At 40.3% G+C, this 25,068-nt stretch overlaps 1 protein-coding gene across 3 annotated transcripts in view; it reads left to right on the top strand.

The window, feature by feature from the left end:
- The window catches only part of LOC122985814 (transcription factor SOX-6-like), a 115,155-nt gene that overhangs the window by 63,187 nt on the left and 26,900 nt on the right, over positions 1-25,068 (top strand). For all 3 annotated transcript variants that reach the window (XM_044356755.1, XM_044356756.1, XM_044356754.1), the window contains 4 exons: positions 9,666-9,838; positions 12,673-12,741; positions 21,544-21,664; positions 22,969-23,048. In XM_044356755.1, the coding sequence (XP_044212690.1) occupies positions 9,666-9,838; positions 12,673-12,741; positions 21,544-21,664; positions 22,969-23,048 (443 nt within the window). The remainder of the gene's footprint in view (positions 1-9,665; positions 9,839-12,672; positions 12,742-21,543; positions 21,665-22,968; positions 23,049-25,068) is intronic.

Consider the following 25,068-nt stretch of genomic DNA (forward strand, 5'->3'; position numbering starts at 1 on the left):
TTCACACCAGGCATTATAAACATCTCCATGTTCGTCTTGAGTGAGCACTTGCTCTATATGCAAATAAACACACAAAGGAGTTCGTACTTTCTGCTTACGCAGAGGACATCAGCTGAGTAGGCGGTCCTTCAATGTGGCCCAGGACATTTTTTACGTAGACACTGCTAAAAGAATGTGGCCCAAACCACCTCAGAACGTGGTCTGAGTGATCCGATCTCAGTGCATCCTCCATGCATCTTGGGTGCATTCACACCTGTACTTGAAGCTGTTCACTTGTGATCGGATCACCCAAGATGCATTTTAATGCCAGGTATGAACAGGGCCTATATGAGCTGTAAGAGCTTGTAACAGGTAACTGATGTCATTTTGATTAATTACATGATAAATATTGTAAGATGATGCAAAAATTACAAAATAAAAGAACAATTCTGGTCCTTCAAAATGCAATACAAGCACTCTGTAGGTTACTTTTGTTTGTCTTTTTGTTACTTTGAGGAAATCTGGTGAGTAAACTAAAAAAAAAAAGAGGCTTAAACCATGACGCTCTGACAAGTAAGATATGAAATGAAAAAAAAACAACATATATCTGTTTGATCTGTTTGACCCTCTAACCTCACTGCATGACATTGATTAGACTGAAATGTCATGTTTTTATAACAATGACTGACTGAATGTCGTCATGATCAAAGAATGAGAAATGCTTCAGTTCTGAATTGTTACAATACTGTCTTTCATTATCTAATCTCAATTACACATGCTGTGTAAAAGATAAACACAGATATATATACAGTATAGATAGTGATAGAGAATATGTATTTTTGGAAAGCTGATAAATTTGCTAAGAGAAATTTTTCAGTCTCCTGAGCAACAGCAGATTCAGTTTGTGTGCCGTAACATTTAGTCGCTAACGGCTCTGCAGACGAGCTCCTCTCAGTGAGAGAAACCGTTTGTGATCGTCTCCTGTTGAAATGGCAAGCATTTCCTCTGTGGAAAGTGGAAAAAAGAGACTACACAGAGCCGTCTACAGCAGAACAGCACCGACATTGACTTTCACTCCAGGACAGAGATCCGACTCTCTCTCTCTCTCTCTCTTTTACATTCACATACTGATACCCTCCATCTGCATACACAAACAGTGCTCATACACACACACACACACACACACACACACATATGCTTACTTAAACATCTTTTTCAAAGCATCACTGGGCATCTGTTATATAACCATCTGATCTGATCACTCATTAAGAGACAGTCTGGATTAGTGAGCCAGATAAATGCAGAGACATTTTGTTAGACTATTAACCTCTTGAAATTCAATTCATTAGGCTTTTTTTCATTTAAATGTAAGTCGTATAATTTCCACTAGTGGAATATTTCATCTCTGGATCACCCTATGTTTTCACTGACAATCTTAATGTGGGATATGTGGTCTACATCTGGGTCAACTGCTTTATCACTCCACTTCTAAATCAAACACAAATCTCTTTGCAGACCTTTGCAACTTCACTTTTCTTTTTAGGTTATATTATGTATTCTGCATGAAGACATACACTTTGATATACAAAAAACTTTCATCTTGGGTTATACTGACAATGAGAAACAGATAAGAATATGCTCAAGTTCACTCTGCTGACCTCTGTCTCTTTAGCTGCTTTTGCTACTTTTGCTTAATGAATCTGATAATTCAGTAATTCATTTTTCTGAGAAACTGCAGTGTGTTTTAATTAATGTATAATCCCATGAAAATAAGAGTCATTGTGTTTTCGTCACCTTAGAATGAGCCCTTTATATCTACACAGGGAGCGGGTCCTCTTCCATGGAGCCCACCATGTTTCTACAGTAGCCCAGAACCGACAAACCAATCAGTGGCTCTAGAGAGGGCCTTTTGTGTTTTTCACAAGTTTCATGGCCACCGTACACGCTTGGGAGGGAGGGTGAGAGGAGGGCAATCTGCAACCTCACCGCTAGATGCCACTAAATTTTACACACACAATTACTGTCAAAATAGTTTAATAATCCACTTACTCCGACATGTGGAACAATTATTCTAGAGCTGTTCACAATTTTCAAAATAAAAGACCAAAATGTTATTTTCTACCTTTCTATTTTTTCTGCTGTACCGAAAACGTAACAAACCATGAATTTTATCTACTGTTACTCCTCTAGTATAAATATACTTTTTTATCAACTGAATAATAGTTTGTTTCCTTTTTAAAGCTAAACTTTTTTTCTTTTATTAAATTGCACAGTTTATTGTCACTCAGATTGTTTGTGTATTTGTTCTGACATTGGAATGGATTACAGTGTTGATCATCTTGAAAGCTGATTTTTAAAAAGAAACATCCATTAGCTTTGTGTGTGTGTGTGTGTGTGTGTGTGTGTGTGTGTGTGTGTGTGTGTGTGTGTGTGTGTGTGTGAGGTTATAGCAGCTGTTAGATCTCAAGTCTCCATTTTCCCCCCACTTACAGAGTTCTGGCGGTCAGGTTATTTCTTCCCTCTCTGAACATTTCTTCCCTCACTCAGATCTTTAAAATAGGACATTGTTGTCACTGAGATCATCACCCTACACAACTTAGCCAGAAGAAAACATTCAGCAAACCTTATCACTGCTCTGACTTTTCTCTCTGAAGGCTGACGAAAACCAAGAGGAAAAGGCAACAAAGAAGATATGAATGATCAACTGTTACAACAGCACTATTAAAAAATCCATCCAATGGCACTTACTGCCCTCAGTTTAGCCTCGCAGGCAGTACATGCTCTGAAGTGCTGTACAGATCCAGTGTCTCTTACTGGGAGTGACAGACTGGTAAACTGGTGAAGCATTTGCGGGTGTATGCAACCCGGAAATAAACACTGTCGAGAGGTTTAGGAATGGATAAATTTTCATTAGATTTAACAGACAACAATAATAATGTCTGATATTAGAAGCACACGTTGTTGCCTGTATTGTGGTAAATATTAGCTTCATGCATCTGTTTTTTATATTACCAACACATCCTCATAATTAAACAACCACATAGGTCGGTTTTACCTGCGCTCCAGAACGACCCATAGGAGTGTAATATTCCACTTTCCAAAACTGTTACAAATCACTGTTAAAAAATAATTATGTTTTATGGTATGACAACGCTGTGGTGGTTAATGTCTGGTTAGGTTTAGGCACAAAAAAACCACTTGGTTAGGATTAGGAAAAGCTTCGTCGTCATGGCAACAGTAAACACCACAACAATCATTACATAAAAAAACTGTCCTGACTTGCGGTTGGAAATGGGAAGCGAGCAGCAGTCTCCTGCAGCTAAGTGCACTTTTTGTCCATCTAACTGTCTAGCCATCCACCTAACCTGCCTCCTCCTAATTGTCATCTTATATTGACGTCATCTGAACTGCGTCACTTCCTCGCGTGATGATTACTAAGGCCGCTAGATGGCGTAAACATAACTATAGGTTGTGTTTGCCGGCTGAATTTTAGACCTAGACTGTCGTTTTTTCTTGTGAGGAGAGGCTGAATATTCCCGTCTAAGTTAGACATATAATTTTTTCTTTTATTCGTGTGAAAGAAAACGCTTTTATGATCTCTCAAAATACAGTTTGACTGCAGTTCAGTAGAGGCAACCGGACCCAAGACAACAGCATGCTTGTCCTATACATAAAGCTGGAATGTGCAGTATATCAATTTCTTGTGTGTTACTTGTACTAGTACATGCATGCACATAAATGATGATACACACATATGAAGACACACAAACACACACACACAAACACACGCACACAGATGTCTCTGTTCATCCAGCTGCGTCCTGACTAAAGAAACGCTCTGATTGAATTCAAGCGTTGAAGCCTTTTACTTCTCGATGGCTGAAATGAAGCCTGGTCTAGCTGACCTAAATACACAAACACAACTGTTGCTCTGTGTCTCCTCACAGAACAACCTGAACCTATTTGTTCAGTCGCAGTTATTTTTAGGGTGAAGAAATCTGATGACCTCTTTTTTTTTTTTTTTTTTGCAGGAACTTTCATTAGCGTTCATGAATGCCTGTGAACATGCTTGTAATGTACAATATATATGTTTTTTTAAAAAACCTTATTTAGTTATGGAAGAGGAAGGTTGCTTTTCAATTACAACCTGTTTCACGCTCACACTGTTACATACACGTCCAGCACAACCACACTCTTCTGCTGCTGCCCTGTGCAGCAGCTCCATCAGCGCAAACGTGCAAACAGTCTGCCTCGATGTGCTAACATATCCTATCCACAAAAATCACTCAGTTGCTTTTTGTGTATTTGCTCCCTGTTATTCTCCTCTCTCTCGCCAACAATTTGTTTTTACTCGTGTTGGGCAAAAACCGACTGAATATTGTTTTTTGTTCATTGCACCATTCATAGTAAAAATCTAGAGGCTGTTTTTTTTGCACTAAATTCTCCCTCTGATGATTTGCTTCCATCCAAATATTGCAAAACATGTACATGAATTTCCAAAAAGCGGGTAAAATCTAGTGCATCAGCTGTTATCAAATGGATGCATAATTAAAAAGGATAAACAGTAACTCCACTGTAATGCTGAGAAATCTCAAAAGTTTCATGGCTGCTTTACACCTAATATGAATTCAGAGTGTTTTATGGATATGAATGGATTTGTCTCTGTCCACACATTTTTATGAAACTTTCTTTTCTGGTATCCCTTTCAGCCAGTACTGCATCTAGACTGATGGAAATTAAAGCCACATCATAATCTATTATTAAAATCCATCAGCCATTATGACCAGCTTCTTTATCAATATGCAAACCTTTCCACCACAGCCAAGCATAAATCTTTTGAGACGTTCGGACATTTTCAGATATCTGGCATTTCCATACAGACTTTCAAAATAGAAAATCAAATTGCTCATAAGAACAAGAACAGATGGAAAGGGAAACTGTCTGATTCAGATGCAGGAACTGGCACATCTGGCAGCAATAATCACACTGACATTCAAAAGTCATATAAATCAGGCATCTTACATCTTTTGTAACTTTTAGTTTGACATGCTTTCATACGGGTTTTTTTACTGACTAACCAAAGACTGTAGAGTTCAACTGTGCAGTTAAAACTTGATACTTGAGTGCATATATCTTTGTATCCTGCTGCCCTGAAGAGATCATGACACTCGGTTTGAAAAAAATGTAGTGACTGTGTTGGTCTCGGGGGCCTGTTGGTTGATGGAAAGGCGAGTGTCACAGTATTTGTTGTAGTGTGACAGTGTAGAGACGGTTTAGTCATCTAGAGGAATGCTGGGAGTTTGGCATAAAGATGCCGCCATGAAACATGACGGTTTGGCAGAAGCCCAAGGCCTCTGGAGCCATCAACATATTAGTTTGAGGTGTGACAGTATGACAGTGTGATGGCATGTCTGTATTTTTGTGTTTTTGAATGTTTGTGTCATGGTGTGTGTGTGTGTGTGTGTGTGTGTGTGTAGGGGTCACTGACACTGATTTTGTCATATATTTTCACATATAATTGAATAAAAATGAATATATTAATATATTGATTACCTTTATTTGTAATTAAATAACTTTAAAATATGCAGACAGACCTGTAAATAAAACTGAACACTGAACATTTATAAATAAATAAATTAGGTAATGCAGTATGTAATATGCTCTTTCTGACTGTTGAAGATAAAGGTATGAAAGTATGAAAATTCAGCAAAAGTAAAATGATAAAAAAAGAAAGAAAATGTAAATTTAAGCATAAAATTAATGATTGCAAAGTGTAAGAATGACTTTATCATTTTCTTAGAACACATTTTATTGCATTTAATGCTCTTTTATTTCTTGTGATATAAAGTAACTATTCAGAAAAGCTGGATTTAATTCCCCCAAATCCAAAAAAAAAAAAAAAAAAAAAATCCCACAAACCCAACCATCATGTAACCAGTAACAACTAACAAACACCTCATGCAGAAGTTAAGACTTTTGACATTATGCTTTGGTCCTGGTTCAGAGACAGATCATCAGGATCATCCAAACGGAGTGAGAAAACTGTTAATGGCTTTCTGTTTTGGCTGGTGCCCTCCGCAGGTGTCGGGAATAATCCTGATGGATGGAAAAAGGAAAACGTCTGAAATGATTACGGGTGCCAGAACCGTTGAAGGAACGCATGGCTTCGCGTTTGGAATGCACAACCCGTAATCCACAAAGATGAATCATGGAGCCTTAATCGCAGTTGTTGCGATTACACAATAAGCTATACTTCACTGCGAGGAATGTAGAAAAATAGGAGGAAGTCTATGCGTGTGTGTGTGTGTGTGTACGTGCGTGTTTTAAAACATGACAGTGTTATGAAGTATCCATCAGTGTTGCAAGACTGAATTGGCCGGAGAGGATTAGGGAGGAGTAAAAAAAAAAAGGAAAAAACAGAGGAGAGATGAGAAGAGGGGTGATAAGAGCAAAGGGGAAGAGAGAGGAGGTGATGAAGAGAGAAGAAAAAAAAAAAGGGGGGGGGGGGGGTGTGCTTGAGAGAGGTGATGAGAAAAGAGGAGAGGAGAGCAAGTGATGGAAGAGATGGAGGAGAGTGGTGAAAGTGGAAAAAGAAGTGACGTGGGAAAAGAAGGAGAGGAAGAGGAGATGAATGTAGGGTGGAAGTGATGAGAAGAGGAGGAGAGGTGAAGAGAAAGGATGGGAGGAGGGGTGTTGAGAGGAGATGAAACTAGGGGAGATGAGGACAGGAAAAGTAAGGAAACGAGGAGAGGAAAGGGGAGGAAAGGGGAGGGGACGGGAGGAGAGGTATCAAGAAAGCAGAGAAGACATGAGAAGAGAAAAAGAGGATTGAGGACAGGAATAAAAGAGGAGAGGAGACAAGGAGGGGAAACAGGAAACAAAGAAGAGGAGAACAGAGAAAAGGAAAAAAAAGGAGAGAAGCAATAAGGAGAGGAGAGGAAAGGAGAAGAGAGGACAGAAGAAAAAAAGGGGTTGAGGAACAGAATAAAGAGGGGATGGGAAACAAGGAGGGAAACAGGAAAACAAAGGAGAGGAGAAGAGAAACCATGGGGAGAATCTGGACTTGGATGTCGAGTAACTGATGGGGAGGTCGTTTGGGGAAAACAGAAAAAAAAAGAAAGAATGAAAGCCTGAAAAAAAAGAGACATGAAGAGGAGAATGTTGCCTTTGATACAGGGGTGCTGAGGGGTAATTTCTATGTGTGTGTGTGTATGTGTGTGTGTGAGTGTGTGTGTGTGTGCTTGTGAGTGTGTGTGTGTGTGTGTGTGGGGCCAGTCTGGGACACAATAGGGGCCTGACAGGACTACAATGGAGACTCTGTTAGTATGCAGGTAGTGTTGGGGCCACCCTGCAATCTCCCTACATGGCCCCAGGGCAAGACCTTACACACATGCACACACACACGCACACACACACACACACACACAGGGGAGAACTTCTAAACAAGATAAACTTCAATGTAAATGCGTGTGAGTTTATGTGTATGCACAAACTCCCACAAACTAGATGAACTTGCATGAAAAAAACAGACACAAACAATCAAGAACTTCCCAACATGTTGACCATGACCGGTACGCGTTCGCTAAACAAGACGAGTCACAGACGCACAACAGCGGTAGCTCCAGGGTCAGTAAGTGCTGCCTATACTGTAGTTGATGTGTAGCGTCTGTTGCTTCCGAACTCCTATCATCAGACACCGCAATGCTTCTGGGGATGTCGGAGAAACACATTAACTTTCCTTTGTGCTGGTGGCAGCTGTCAACACACAGATCCCGACCAATTCAACATGGATTCAAGGTGAAAGGACAAAGAGTAATCCGATGTGCAGAGAGCCGCAGCTGAAACGTACCCAAAATGCAAGTCAAAGCGCTGAAAGTCCCTGAAAATTAATTCATATTTCAAAAACAGCACGGCCTTTTGAACTGGGCTGTGATTGGCTAGTTGTTGAAATGCAACACACAGATCAAAATAATAGCACACGGCTCTATTTCCCAGCTACAAGCAGCAACACAAGTCAAAGTGCTTTTGTGATTCTTCAATCTTATTAAGCGCACCATTCATTACTGTAGGTCAGACGGAGCACTGATGTTGCATTGATTGGAATCAGCTGTTTCGTTCATGCTTCACAATAACTGGCTTATTCATCGGCTGCGTGTCTATCAGCTGACTGGTCATGTCCTATCATATTCATGCAGGTGTACAAAGCAGCTGTTATGACATGACACTTCTCACTATTTCTCTTCTGATACTCTTCATGCCGATGCTGTTTATTGTCTCACTTCCCTCCGACAAACCGACCTTCACCTTATGTGCTATATTTTGGGTGATTTAGCTAAAATTCATTCTTCATGTCTGTTTATTAAGAGGGGATCAGCGCTCCTCGCAGAGTCCTTGTATTCTTTGAGAGCTCCCACGAAGCCTGTCTGCCAAATTTAAGTGGATAAAATTTGTATTTGCTTGATTCAAGCTTCCCGACAGTTCATGGGTAGGAAGCTGGTGAGGGATAATTGTCTTGTTGCTGCACTAGCAACTTAAACTGGTTTGTGGAGACAACAGCTGGAAGAGAGGAGGAATCTCAAGGGATAGTATGAACCTCCCTTGTGTAACTCCGTCCTGATGAAGCTCCCCCCAAAAAAAAAAAGCCTGACAACACAGTTTGTTCACAACACTGTGGTGCGGAGGCAATAGGTCATACCACAATTTGGGAGAAAACTGGCAAAATGTTTGAAAAGATTGTTTTAAAAGAGCACAGATGTGACATGAAGGGAATTTCAAATTTGACATGGAAAAGAACTGCGTGACATCCAGTAGATGGCTAAGTACACAACATGTTCATCAACAACCTTGTAGTGAAATGACATTCCAGTGATGGCAATGAAAAAAAAAAAAGTGGCTGTATATTTGAAAGAAAATGCTGCGATGCCTTTAATGTAATCTTTTGAATGGATAGTATCTTAAAGGAGTCGTAGCTATGGAACCAAGCGATCCTCGTCCCTCCTTCCTCACTAAAACCTCCCAAGAATGTCTGAATCATAAACCTGACAAAAGCCTGTAACAGCTACTTATTTTCAAAGTGATTTTATTGTTCTTGGGTGCAGACACTAAGTGATAAACATGTGGCATGTAGAGGCAAGACAGAAGATAATAAGTAGTAAGATGTAACTACAAGCAAGATGAATTATGGGAATTTGGGAATGGGAGTTTCTTGAAAGGTTTTTAGTTTGTGTTAGCCTGCATTTTGGTTTGTGGAGGCATTTGTTGAAAGTGCACTTTGATTTGGGGGGGATTATGTATAACTCAAATAGTTCTTCGAGGCATCTCAAGCCAAAGAAGAAGAGAGCAGCGAAGCACATCATCATTCACCAAATTTCTTAATGTTTTTTTGGGGGGTTTTTTGTATTTGAAGAGGACTTGACAAGTGACCTGTGTCTTGTTTGTTTTTAAAGTCATATAAACAGAACAAATGTGATTTTGTGGTGATTTACAAAGTTGCACAGCCACCCCATCCATGCAGTGTTATTACCTCGTTATGTCTGATTTCGGCTGTCAGCTATCCTCCTAATAATTATCTGCTCATCGTGGTGGTATTTTAAAAAAAAAATCAAATACCTCTTTTAAAAATGTCAATGTCAAATTCTAACCCCTAGTCCCCCCCCTCCTTGCCTTCTCTGTGTGGTCCTTTCTAGGTACGCCGGAGTCGCTGGAAGAAAAAGAGCGCCAACTTTCCACCATGATCGGTCAGCTGATCAGCCTGAGGGAGCAGCTCCTCTCTGCCCACGATGAGCAGAAGAAAATGGCCGCCTCACAGCTGGAGAAGCAGAGACAACAGATGGAGCTGGCCAGACAGCAGCAAGAGCAGGTAGGAAGGAGATTATGTGTTTGAGTAGTTCAGTATTTGTGTAGTTCATTTCTTTTGCTTTTTATTTTACTCACTGACTTTATTGCTGAGATTTGGGGATGCAGCAACAAACAAGTCCAACTTGACCAAGTAATACATGCAGACAGACAATCGGACAGGTTGGATACATTTTTAACAACCTTATTTGAAAAAGAAGAACCTCTAAGGCAAACTTATTACACTACCAGGAGACATTACCAGGACAACTACAGACTTCACCTCCAAATAAAGTGGTTTAGATCTAGATATGTTCACAATTTGTCAAGTTTATCTTAAAATAAACACCAAGTCCCCATATTTTTCATAGTTTTTCTTGCTGTAATATGGCAAAACTGGGGCTTTGTTTATAACCTGTACGAGCGCCTGAGCGGCCAAATTCTTTGTGTTGTTGGAATCAAATTGTTGTTATTCTTGCTGTCATCCGAGTGAAGCTGCTTTCTTAAATTATAGCTAAAACTTCCAACTCAAGTTTTTTAAAATTTTTTTTTAATAATATGTGTGTTTTTGTGTATGTCTGTGGCTTCAAAAGTAGCAGAAAGTTATTTGTTGCTGATACGCGTGTCTTCAGGTGTCACACTGACACCTAAAAAAAAAAAAAATAGCGTGTGACAGAGAAAGAGAGAGAGAGCCTGAGCAGAGAGGTGTTTAGGTGAGCTGCTCTTTGTTTTCGCTGTTTGCCGACACGTTACTGTAGGTCGGCATATGACAGGCTCTGTTTGGACAAGTCCACACCTCCCATCACAACACATTCCACCTTTCACAGTTTCACAAAGGAGCGGGGAAGATGGAGAGAGTGAAAAGAAAGACAGATTCCAGTATCAGCCAGTCATTTGGCTGTTGAGACTTGATAGGATAATGCCCTACAGACAAACCCTGAGAAATCTGCCTTTAATGAAATATGACATGTGTGCAAATGGGGCGCCGCCTCCCATTCAGCAGCCTGTAATTACATTTCAGAATAAATATACTAAACGACTCCTCAAGAAAAAAAAAAAAGAGGCAGCTGCTTTACTTTTCTGGCTCGGGGTGGGCGGGATCTAATAGTTGATGCACTGCCCCTTTAAGGATTTTAACCTCACACGAATGGTTGATCCCAGCAGCCCATCACTGGATGAGTCTCAAGCCTTTAACGTTTAACTTCAGATGTTTTCTGTTAGACAATCTTAGATCAAAACAACAGAGGAAGGAGTAACTATGATTACCCCTCCTGCTTATGAGTAGGGTGCTGATGGGTGTGTGTATGTGTGTTCCAGATGCATGCTGGGTGTTGCTGGTTGATGTGAACGTGCCAATCTCACAGATTCAGTGTCAATTAAAAGATTTGTTCAGGAACTATCTTTGCTGCTAATAGCATGAATTGTTTGTACCATCCGTCACGCCGGCCTGAGGCTGGTTGGAGATTGTAATCTGAGGTCAAACAGACATGTAACTCACCGCTACCTCTTTCCTGATTTGCTGTACTGCATTCGAGACATTTTTGCCACACTTTTCCCCGCTGCATCTGGAGGTCAGATATGTCCTGATCTCGATCTTCAACGCAGCATGACCGCTAACTTGTTTCTCCACACATCCTTTAACATTTTTTCTCTTCATTGATAGAGTCTTTTCACATTATCTTCTTGTCTTTCTTGCTCTCTCAATCATTTCTGTTTTATCAATGTTCACCCAAAAATTACCCAGTTGTTAATAAAAACAGATCAGTTGGAACTGATTTTTATCCAGATTTTATGCCCCCATGCATCCAAAAGTTCTTTCTTGTGGCATTAACATGCTGTTTACCACAGATTAGATCAGAGTTTATACAAATAATGAAAGTGCAATACCTGATGACACTACAGCACAGCACATAGATGACAGCTGAGTGGAGTATTGTGAGCTCTGACATGGAAATCATAGTGTAAGGTGACCATATCAGGAGACTATATTAAACTTTCTTGGTGTCTTGACAGTCCCCTTTAGGTTTTGATCATCAAGCGGTATCACCTTGTGAACTGCTGCCATCTCCCCTAATTGGCTCCAACAAGTATACAACTTTCAAACCGAGGCCAACAAATTAAAAAAAAAAAACATTTAAGCTTACAATACAAGGAGAAGTTCCCCTGTGGCATCAAAACATCCAGGACCACAACTGAGTGCCCCACCTCCACAGGTGGCTGAGGAAGGCGATACTTTATCCTCTGTCGCATTACAGCCCATCTTTGCACCAGTCACACGCAATATCACTTTTAAAATCTAGGTATTTTGAGCAGTGTAAGCGTTTCTAATGGTTTCCTGTGATGTTGTGCACAGTGTCCCACAGTGTTTAGTCTGTATTGATCTGTTGTGTCAGGGACAGTCTCTTCAGCAATAAGTTCAAATGTAGTTTTTAAAGTGTGGCATCGTGACTCTGCTTGAGCCAAAGTGTCTATTCTCATCGTATAGATACTGCAGCAACCTTCTTGTTACATGTGGGGCATACCTGATAAAGTTTTAATGTTGAAACCGTTATTTAAAAAAAGATTTGAATGACATAGCATGCATTTTCAGTGTGCAGGCACCCTTCCTTTGAATAATCCGATTTTCACCAGATTTTCGTGCTACAGAATTTCTCTCTCTTTTTTTTTTTTTTTAAAATGAAAACAAAACAACACATTTACAGATTTTTAATCTAATAAACAAAACGTAATGAGCCATACTCATTCTTCATCATCTCAGAATTATAGAAGATTATTGTCTCATTAATTCACATTTTCTCTCTATTTTTGTGTGTGTGTGTGTGTGTGTGTGTGTGTGTGTGTGTGTGTGCGTGCGTGCAGATTGCCAGACAACAGCAGCAGCTCCTGCAGCAGCAGCACAAGATAAACATTCTCCAACAACAGATCCAGGTTAGTAGGCAGACACACACACACACACACACACACACACACATTTTCATCCTAAACACACTCACATAAACACATACACATCTTTCTTTCATTTCTCACATTTTAAGCTGACTCCTCCCGCCCTCCGCAGACTCCCCTCCCATAGTCTCTTCTTCGCTGTGTCCACCGCCGTGAAGACATTCTCATTTCCCAGTTTGTCTTCTGTCTGGATGATCTAAGTGTCCATTTTCTTCCAGTTCCATTATTATCGAGTAATTTGCGATTGGAAAACGGCAATAACACGAGAGGTCGTGACCTTTTCTTTTGTGCTTTGCCTGTTATTGAGAGGCATGACGCTTACACCACACCGGTCTTACATTCATACAAAGGCGTACAGATACACACTCACTGCCACACACAGTAACACACAACAGTGACCCTGTAATTACCCTGGTTATGGCTGGATCATTTACTGTTGCATTGATCACTCAGCGATCGATGTCTCCGGTCCTCTAGGCTTCCTCCTACTCTTTCTCTCTCTCTCAATTGTCTATTTATCAACATGTGTTTCCTCTTTTCACCCCTACATGCACTGCTCTCTCTGTCTGTTTCAATCAAATGCTTTACTTTGGCTTTACACATACACTTTTCCTTCTCAGCTCTGCAGTTTCTTTTATCTACTCGTTTTGCAGTTTTCATAAATTGAGCCCATAACAATGAAATGAAAAAACAAACAAACAAACAATATTCGCTTCACCAGAAAAAGGAGACATAAACAAGATATCTTTTTTCCGATGGACAGACACATGCAGATAAAAAACAATTGCGGTTTCATTCACACTTTTTATTTGTCCTCCTTGATTTCTTTTCCCTTTTCTCATTCCTTCATCGTCCCACTTGATGCCTTGAGATTCATGATCCGTGCACTGTATATACATTCATATTCACCAAGAAATTACCTCCAGCTGCGAGCCAAATGCTGGTAAATTTGTACTCTGTGGCTGATAGCCATGTGGGATGTAAGCCAGCTAGTATTTTGACAGCTTATTTTTTTTAAGTGGTTGGACTGCTGCTGAATTAAATCGGCTTGTAAGACAATCTGAATCAACCTGCTGCTGTGACCGGTTCATTCTCATCCCGTAGCCCGTTTACCCCCCATCGGTCCTGAGCTTTGGATCTCCCTGCGCTCCGGAGGTGTGATGTAGTTAACGAGGGCTTGTTTTTTTTCCTTCTTCTTCTTCTTCTTCTTTTTTTTTATTATGAGGCCCCACCCTTGGTTCTTAATAAAGCTCGGATCGGACTTCATTAGGCCTCTGAGCCCCGGGGGAGAGCGAGACCATAAAAACCAGCTCCTACTCGGATCCTCTTCCATGCTGTGAAGCATGGATACTGTGTCATGTTTGGTTTTGAGGATGAAGGGATATGCAGAAAATAGCTCTTGAGAGCAGCATGTTATCATGTCGAGCTTCAGAAGCATCTGCTGTAAATTCAGGTGAAACGTATTCTTCTGTATCTCGTTTACTACATCCCATTTAATTCAAAATGACCAAAATTTTTGAATGTACAGGAATTAATGCACAAAAAGGACCAAACAAAAAAATTCTTTCACCGAAAAATTGCTAAATATGCATCACAGCTGTGTGTGCAGCAACTTCTTGTTATTCAAGTTATTTTTAAAACAAAAGCATTTCTTGGCTAACAAACCGAGTTTAGTGGAGCATATGGTCTATCTACTGTACAGAGGTTTAGAATTATTATGGCTAAGCTCCAGGGCTTAGTCACTGGGGTACGGGCTGTTTACGCTGTGTCGGATGTGTGTTGGCCTTAAACACACAGGCAGCGCTGCACCGGTCTGTTTCCACTTATCAAATCCAGACCTGAGCTCCTCTCAGGCCAATACTCTGAGGAGCTGACCAAATGCTACTGTTTCAGCTGAAAAGAATAGGCCTCAGTGTGGTAAAACCACTTTTTAGAAGTGCCGGTTGTTGTTCATATCTTAATTTGAAACATTAAATGTTGTCCAGATGGAAAAAATAAGAAACCGAAAAGGGTTTTTGCTAGAAAAGTGTAATATTTACAACCCTCTGATGTGCATTATTCAGTGTACACATGCTATCTGTTGCATCATCACTGCTAATAAAGTTAACCGACTATCAGTGACTTGTTAGCATTCATTTTATGATTTATCATAAATTTTACAAGCTTTACAGATCAGCATTAAAATTTGAGAAAATGAGTCATATCTGCGTCTGATTTATGGATGGAGACGAGGAGAAGCCAGAAGGGAATTGTTTTCAGCTCATTTTTCCATCTCTGAAACTCTTCGTTCCTTCTTTCCATCCTGTCCGTGGATGGTGTCAGCGTGTTTGTCAGCGAGTAAGGGTGCAGTGTTGTGGGGGGAATGTGTAGTTCAAAGTGACCCAGGTTTCCTGTCATGTGGTTTTAAATGGTGTGGAGAGCCAGCGGGGGATGTCCACGGGTTAAAGAAACGCTTCCGAAGGCCCCACTCTGATAGATATGGTTACACGCTCACATACACACAAACATGCGCACACACAAACCCATTAAGAAATGATTGAACAAAACATTGATGTATGTAGATAAATACATATAACTATAGCCTTTATACATGCATGCAAGTACACACAGATATATCTATTTACACATGAAGAACAGCATCTGATTATGACTGATTAAGTTAAAGTAGAGACAATTGACATTAATGCATAGACACACACATGTGGACAGTTCATACATACACTGATAAACACAAATAATACACTTGCACAAAAAGCACAAGCACAAATACACACAGGATGATTTACGCACATTGGCTTGCACACACACACATTGGTGGTGGGCCCTTTGTGTGCCGTAGGCAGAGCGGCCCAGCCCAGCCTGGTGGCTGACAGGCATGTGTCTTTGTTAAGTCAGTTCCTATAATGGCTCTCATATGTGGCCCATTTCCTTCGGGCCCACAAAGGCACAGGCCCTAACCGCACCGCCCGGGCCCTAGCTAACGGGCTAATTAATGACTGCAAAGCCGCACTCCTCCTCCTCCTCCTCCTCCCTCTCTCTGTTCTTCATTTATAACTCCTCTGTCTCCTCCTTCTCCTGCCCTCCTCTTCTCTTCTTTGAGTTCTTGTCCCCCAAAGTGTTGTTTTCTTATTGTTTTTACTTTTTAATTTCATCCTGTTCTATTATTTTCCTTGTGTGTAATCAGCAGCCTCTTCCATAATTACAGCGTGCTGCCCCCTGTCGAAACGCCGTTGGCTCACACTGCTGTTTACGTTCTGATTTAAAGTGAAGATATCGTTTTGACCAATATTTATTAGAGCTTTCGACACAGAACTGGCAGTGTATGACAGCTAAATGAGTTTCAAATGTTAATAGGCAAGAATAATGTTGTGCACTTAATCATAGTCATGACAGATTTAAAATACCTCAAGTGTTGCACTATATCTTCCTCTCTTCTGTACTTCCCTTATTTCATCACTGTTACTGAGTCAAAGCCTTTTGTCTTGTTAATAAAGAGCCGACGTTAGCTGAGGTTCACAATAGACGGGGTAGTGGAACCTGTGTTAAGACAAACAATTGCAATAATCCCCACATATACATACACACTCACACACATTCATAAGAACTAATGGAGCAGGCAGATAGCTGTTAGATAGAAAGGCGGCTCCTACATCAGCACATATAGCTTCAGACACAATGACTCGGAAAGCCATGGAAGGTCCATAACATCGATTAAACTCACCATCTATGGAGAATGGCTAACTCTTGTCTTTACAATGGCCCTCATTCCAGTATATTAACCTGCGTGTTAGTGTATAGAAAAATGCTATAAGCATAAAGTAATTCTGTGTGCCTCAATTAAAATCAATTGTAGTGTGTTCATTGTGCACACACGAAAGAATAAATGGAGCAGTCTAATTATTTGTGGGTCTACATTGGGTTCTTAAAGCTGCATTAAATAGTTTTTGACCACTAGAGGGAAAAGAGACACTAAAACAAACTCAATGGCTCACATTAGCCAGCAATTACTTCTTATACATAACATACACAGAGCAACGTGAACATCCCATTCAAGTCATGTTTCCAGCCTCATGAGCAGTCCAAGAAAAATAGCTGTATATTTAGCTAGCTGGATATTTTCTTCAGTTGCTACTTTACACATTTTTCGGTAATGTTTTACTTTATCTCACTGCTGTTTCAAGCTGAGCAGGTAGCATACTGGATACTTGTCTGAGCTTGTTTGCAGGGACAGGTGTCTACAGTTCTTGCATATGCAGAATTCAGGAACCATAACAATGAGCCAAAATGGTAGCAAAGCTTCACAGTGGATGTTAACTCCCAGTTGTGTTGGCAGTGGTGTCCTGTCCACATTATAATAAATGATTTGATTCAATGCTAATGTCAAATTGCATCATGTTGCTTAGTGGGACACTATTTTATAATACTGTGGTATTTTACATAAGTAAATATACAGTGATTACTTGCAGTTTTTCATAAGTAATGCAAATGTGACAACTTTCTAAGAAAATCTTCACAGGTCTTGGACACAGAAACAAACATTTACTGCTGTTAAACAAACACAGTCATTTTTGTGATTGATATATATTTTTTTAAGCCGGCAGTAAAGTGTGACAAAGTGAATGAGGAGGAGGAAGAGACAGATGACATGATGATTAGAGTACTGTTGGAATAATGAGGCAAAGTAACCAGTACTCTTAAGTTCTGAATTTCATTTATATAATTGGGCACTTTATTCTTTAGTTTGGCCATGACTACTGTTGCTACTGTTGCTACAGATCTCCGTTATTTTATGCATAAAATACAGAAACTAACTATTAAACTGCTAATTGTTATATCAAGTGAAGCAAAGGTCAAAATCAAGGTACACACTCTTTAACATCCACATGTGTGCATACCTGCCGATTGTACGAACAGACGTCCGCCATTTCTTTCTTTCTCTTCTCTCCATCTCAAACACATCACCATACAGACACACCGCATACGTACTCATTGCCCCCTAACCCTGCTGCCCGTACACAAGAGGACCATTAATTCTGAGTGTGTGTCTGCGCGTGTACACATGTTCCTTGTGCCTAGGTGTGTATGTCGGTGTGTCTGGTGGGCAGTTAGAGGAAGGGGGCCTTGTGTTTTCTTAGGGGCTGAGCAGAGCGGGGGCCCCCGCAGCACCACCTTCCCCAGTCCATTCATCCAGCGCCCCCCCCTCCCCTTGGTAAAAGGAGATCTTTGTGTGTTTGCGCTAGTGAAGCAGCCCCAGTCAGTCCCAGTGTTCCCAGAGGAATACAATGAATGGGAGCATTTTGTCCCACTCTATAACCTCCACAACGCCCCTCCTCCCCACCTTCTCTCTTCTTCTTCGCCATTTGGACACACAGACTAGTTTTTCTTCTCTCTTCATTCTCTTTATTGCGCGTCACAAGACGTCGGACCGCTTGTCTGCGTGTGTGTGTGTATGGGAATGCCCCAAAATCACCCTGAACTTCCAGTATGTGTGTGTGTGTGTGTGTGTGTGATGAGATGAGATGAGATGAGGGGCTCCCAGCTATCTGGCTTTTTAGGAGTGTGATCTAAACAGCGTCGTCTGAAGAACTGATCAGGTGATGAACACATGTAAGCGCAGGCGTATCGAACAATGCTGAACCGAACTGTGATAATACAGATGTTTGATGCCTGTTGTGGCAGACACGTGTACTCTACCTTGACCATATACCTTCAAACTGTAAACAGCCCTTTGAGGAAGTAAACACCAGCCAATATATCCTCAAATTTCCCAAACTGTCCTGACTGTCAAGGTCTAAAACTTAAATAAGTCGTTGCAATGATAAAACTACAAGGCTACACACCCATAGGTACACACACGCACAAACTTTCCTTTTGAGGACCTTTAATTGACTGCTTTCATTTCTCAGCCCCGAGCTAATTCTAATTTTAAAAGTTAAAATTAATTTCACAAAATACATTCTCTCCTGACAGCAGTTACATGATTTATAGGTGTAATTAATGGTGCACATGAAAAGTAAAATTGTGGAAGTCAGGGCAGTAAATGATGCGAGAAAACAGGATTTGCATCCTGTCTCAGATGAAAAAGTTATATTGGCTTTCTGAAATATATAATCATAGTAGTCTAACCTTAAACATGCTGTAATTACAGAAGATATAGCATGAATGACAAATAAAAAAGAGTCGGCATTAAGACATTCAATTATGTTTTTTTATTGAGCATAATCAAGACATTTTATTAGAGTTTTTTTTTTATCAATTGATTAATTGTTTCAATAATCAAGTGTCACAAATTTGCAATGAAAGTCTGTCACAAGTTACCAGAACACAAGGTGACATTTTCAAATTGCTTCATTTAATTTACAGTCACATAAACAGATAAAACCACATCTGAGAGGCTGAAACCAACAAAAGGATTTTTACTTGCTAAATGCTTTAAACGGTTAATTTATATTTTTTAAAAAAAAATGTTGTTCATTAATTATATGTTAATCAACTTGATTAATTAACGAATCCTTTCAGCACAGTGGAAAACATACACACACACACACACATCTCTCTCTCTCTCTCTCTCTCTCTCTCTCTCTCTCTCCTTAGCCATGCTCTTTGAGCTTCTCTACCACAACCCCTTTAACCCTCCCCACACACCATAAACATCCCAGCGGACGCTAATCTTATTCAACTAATTCAACAACGTATCTGCACAGTACAAACGCAGAGAAATACTGTAACCACACACAACATGCTGATTGCGTAAATTTGGGCACTAATGATGAACTGTCCCAGGAGGACAGGGGGAGCAGAGGAGGGGGTGGGGGGGGCAGTGTGGTTAATGAATTGGTAGTAAAGGAGATGAATGGCGGTAGATGGCATTGAACGGAGGTAAGGAGGGAAGAAGGGAGGGGTGTCAACAAGCATTCCTCTCGAGGAGTAACAGTTAAGAGGAAGAGATGGGAGACAAAAACAGGACGAGGTTGAAGAGGAGATGTGAGATGAGAAGGAGTAGGAATAAGAAATTGATGGAGAGTAAAATTTTGAAGATGAGAAATTAGGGTGATCAACAGAAAACAGAGATCTAGCTCAGGAGAAAGTAGAAAAAGGGAAGCAGGATGGGACAAAAAGCAAAAAAACATAAGAAAAGAAAAAGAAAAATATAACAGACTCTCAGTCGTGATGAGAGATTTATTCTCAAATGAAGAAACAGAGGAGCCACTGAACAACAAAAAAGTGAAGAAAAAAGATGTAAGGACAGGAAGGAGAGAAAAAAGGGAAGAGAAGAAGAAGAGGTTGTCATAGACAGTAACTCAATTTTTGTGAAATTTGTTGTAATCGGTTTGAAAATCAATTAGAAAACCTTGAACAAAAATGGCATCATTTTTTCAAATAAGAATTTGCACCGCACCCTACTCCTGATTATTTATTTTTTTATTTGCGAGCATGAAATATGACTGATGCAAAAATCGAACGTGTTGACGAGGCATTCTCGCTCCGACCGAAAAAAAAAATAGCTGAAGTTATTTGCATTCCATCTTTTAAAAAATGCATTTCGCAACTTTGAGAGAGAGAGAGAGAGGAACTTAACGAGTGAGAAGAAGGAGAGAAACGAGCAGAGGAAGACGAGGAAAAAGGACACGTGAGGGGGTGAAGAGGCGAACGATGAAGAAAGGCAGACAAAAAAAAAAAAATGAAAGTAAATAGAGATAAGGGTGAGATAAAGGGACAGACGGAAGGGAAGAGAGTGAGACGGTCCAGCGGTTAAGTACAGCCAGTCTTAATAGATTCCTGCAGGCTCATCTTTGATATGCTCTCTTCAGTTCGAGCCCTCAGAGCCTTTAACTCAGTCGAACCAACAGTTTTTTAAGAGTCTTTCAAGCTGACATGAAAGGCAGCTGTTAGCCTCTCTGTTGTTTTAAAGGCATTTTGTTTTACAGTTTTACACTTGTCTTTCAAGAATTTAAGTCTTTATTTGTTGTTCAGACCCGACTGATCATTTGAATCTGAGTGTGTGTGTTTTGTTCTGTTTCTTGTTTATGAGATTATATGAGCTGTATGTGTATGTGTGTGTGTGTGTGTGTGTGTGTGTGTGTGTGTGTGTGCTGTTTTATTTATTTTTTTGTTTTTCACTGAATCTGTTTCTCACTTCATTTATATCTTGTAATTTTGTACCCAGTTTTTTTTCTACCTTTCATCTTTCTTTCTTTCTTTCTTTCTTTCATTTTTACGATATTTTTTCTTTTCACTTCTGTCTTTTGTTCTTAATTATCTTGCCCTCTTTCTTTCATCCTGTCTTCTGTCCTCTTTAATTCCTTTTCTTCATTCTTTTCCCTTTTTTTTTATCTCTCCTTCGTTCTCTTTCCTTCCCTTTCCATTTCACCTTTCTTTCACCTCTTTTCTTTTCTCTCTTTTGCTTTCCTCCATTATTTAATTTTCTTTTCTTACATTCATTCATGTCAGTCTTTCCTCTCTTCCTTCTCTTCCTTCCGTTTTTCTCATCGGTATTCTACTTTTCTTCAGAACGTTTTTCTGCCTCCATCATTTCCTCTCAGTTACTGTTGTTGCAGATGTTTTTGTGTTGAAGGTATGTATGTGTGTGTATGTGTGTGTGTGTGTGTGTGTTGACAGGAGTGGTTGTTTGCATGTATGTTCAAGGTGTTTTTAGTTAGTTTCCTCCTTTTGTGACATGTGTCATCTAAGGACTTCAAACTATTTCTGCCCACCCACCCACCTTCTCTCTCTCTCTCTCTCTCTCTCTCTCTATGTCTCTGGGTGTCTCTCTCTCTCTCTCAGGTCCAGGGTCACATGCCTCCCCTGATGATCCCAGTGTTTCCTCACGACCAGCGATCTCTGGCTGCTGCCGCAGCCGCACAGCAAGGCTTCCTCTTCCCACCGGGCATGTCCTATAAGCCAGGTACACACACACACACACACACACACACACACACACACACACACAATTGCCCAAGATAGATTACACACAGGTTAGTGTTAAGGAAATGTTTTCTGGGCAAACATTCACCCCCTCAAACAAAAGCTCCATGACTTTGACAGTTCTTGTCAATTGAGCCTCTGAAAAAGAAACAGCGGGTTGCCCTGTCTCTGTCAATGCAATTCAATTCTCTCTCTCTCTCTGTCTCACACACACACACACATACACACACATGCACACAAACACTGGGATCCCAGTCTATGTTAATGAGGTGTGTCAGGTGAGGAATGTTCTGGAAATGAGCGGAGAGATTTACAAGCCCTGCTTGTTCACGTCAGGAACAATGCATTGGACACAGCGAGGACTGGAATGTCTCTTTTATGGCGTGCTGAAAGCATGTCAGTTGCACAACACATCTGCAACATGGAATTTCACACTTTCTCACACACACACACACACAAGCACACACACACTCTCCTGGTACATACTTATTCAACAATGTACACATAAGAATGATTCAGACAGAAAAATAAAATGCATTCCCCAAAACACACTTTAAAATTATAGGAATGTGTGCATGTTGCATGTTTTGGCAATCCACAAGGATTTTGTACAAACAGGCAGAGCAGCATAATTGAAGACGCACATACTTCTTCAAGTACACTGTCTTTTTAGCGCAGGATTCTCGACACCACCTGCTTTCTTCCTCTCTTCTTGTCCTTCGCACATTCCTCACTTCCATGCATTCCTCCAGGTGCTTGCCTGACGCCGTGCAGCACCGACCCTCCATACTTCATATAGAATAATCCACATGTATTCCTACTGTGTGAGCATGCACTCCCACAAGGCTGCAAAGGGAGGCAGAAATGAAGAAAGGGATTAAAAAGCCATTATTGAACTCTCTATTTGACTTTGGTCTGTTTTCAACAAAGGCTCGGACATGGAAAGCCTTTTAGGGACAAACAGTAGGGGTTATACACGGTACTCATATGAATTTATGAGTGCATCCCAATGAGCAAGCGCTGGACTTGAACTCTGCTCTCCTTGGTCTCAACCACCCATGTGTACCAACAATGAGTGCTATTACCTTTGAATAAAACACTTGTGACCCCTTCGTATTTCATTTGACATTAATAAAAACATGAGAGGAAGAGAGCAACAAGGCTGGAGACAAAGAGCGAGACAGAGGCCGGCTGAAGGTAAAGAGCAGGTTAGTTCTTGTGCAGTAACTTCCCCCCCCCCCACCTCTCTCTCTACAATATGTGTTGTTTTGGTTGTTTCAACAGGTGAGAATTACCCCATGCAGTTCATTCCATCTACAATGGCAGCTGCAGCGGCGTCTGGACTCAGCCCGTTACAACTACAGGTAAGACTGAAACACCTGGTCACCTGACGTTTCAAAAATCAGCACAATAAACCAAAACTGTCTGCGTGGCTAGACACCACAAGAGGTTAAGTCATAAAATATGATTTTTTTTTTTTTGTAATGGGTGAACCAACGCTTGGAAAAGGGTTGAGTTGTTTTCCCCACTACAAAAGGCTCCTACAGTGAAGACAACACCAGGAAAAAGGGTGTTTCACTGAGTGGTGGTGAAGTGTTGCAGATGGTGTGTGTGGTTGTTGGAAATATGCAGCAGTTCCAGGTTAAGTGCTGAACTCATGAAAACGTTGCACTCAGGAAATATTTGACATTAAAAACAACTTTTTTTTGCACATTTAGCCATGACTTGAAACCTCAAATTGCCTCACCTAAACCAAAACATTATTAGTTGCTGAAACGTAACCTAATAGCAACAAATCCTCCAAATTAAACGATAAAATACGTATTTGGTTCATTCACTCCTCCGTGTCTTCCAAAACTGTTACAAAGCACTTTTGAAAAATAAATATGTTTTATGATGTGTCAATGACAGGATTAAGGTCTGGTTAGCTTTAGGCAAAAAAATGACTTGGTTAAGTTTGGGGAAAGTCCACGGTTTTGGTTAAAATTACTACTTCATTAAGATTAAGGGACTTTAATGTCTTAACCACGTGGTTAGATGATCATAGTCATGTTTTATAAAAACATCATGCTTGGAGATGAAAAATGAACAGTGATCATTACGTAAGGGTGTTAAACTCAACTTTGTCGCTGTCGAATGACATCACACTGATTTCCTCCCTACAGCTGTTAGAAGGGAAATATAAATGTCTTTTTGGAGCACTTGCTGAAACAACTATTCCTGTTTTTTTTTTTTGTTTTGTTGGGAGGCCAAAAACATCACGTAATTTAGGATTTGAGAGATTGTGTCTGGTTAAAGGCAAACAATGCGAACTGAAGAAGTGCTTCTACAATATGACGCTATCTCTAGTGAGTGTTTCACAACTAAATAAACAACTGAAGCACGGCAACAGTAGCAGGAGCAAAGACGGGGCTATAATGGTGAGGTGCTTATACACTGAGAAAGTACATGTTCCTTTTTAATCCTGAGGGTGTAACCAGCAAGCAAGAGCCAAAGACACTTGTTCAGAGGTGAGTACATACATAGAAAAGACTGCCAAGATAAGGAACATTGGGAAAATTAAACAAAACTCCTACTCCTTATAACCTCACTCTGAGTTTAAGTGGGAGACAAACTTGCCATATTTTCATAAAATAAGTGGCTTTTTAATGCACCCTATTCATCACTGAGTCTTACAACACAATAACGAGTTCAGTCTATACCTGGTGTGTGAAACCTTATTATTATTTTGCCTATGAGAGCCAAGAGGCCAAGTGATATGTGGGTGTCTGGTAGATTTTACCTCAGAGAAACCTCTGCAATAAAAAAAAAGAGGCTGCAATAACAAAGAGGAAGTAAATATCTTGCATGAGATGTGATAGCCATCATAAATAAGTTCATTAATGCATTAATACACTCAGGCTTATTTCCTAATAAGTTTTAAAGAAGTTAACTTTTTTTTCCCAATAAAACAACATGGTGCATTGATTAAAGATGAAGCTCTGTAGGCTGACGCTAACATGCTAGTTCGGCTTATCTGCTGCCTGTCAGCTGTATCAGACAAAAGCTGTTATGATGAATCACAGAGGAATTCCGCCCCACCAGCACAACACCTGGCCCAGGCAATTCATCAACTATTTTATTGCTGCTTGACACCTGTGGTTTGAGAATAGCACTTATTCATAATGGTTATCATAGAACATATTTGCTAAGGAAAAAAGTGAAACAAGAAAAAGAAAAGAAGAATGAAATCTGCACTCCCTAAAGGCGGTTTGGAATTTCACAACACGACCCCGCCACCACTCCTGCTGTACCTACTATCAGTAGAAAGAACAAAAGCCCTCAAAAGGTTTTTCACCGGCAAACAATATTGCTTCATCATGTCAGTCATTACCATAGCATGGC

The sequence above is a fragment of the Thunnus albacares genome, chromosome 7 (genome assembly GCF_914725855.1).
Source record: "Thunnus albacares chromosome 7, fThuAlb1.1, whole genome shotgun sequence".
Lineage (NCBI taxonomy): Eukaryota > Metazoa > Chordata > Actinopteri > Scombriformes > Scombridae > Thunnus > Thunnus albacares.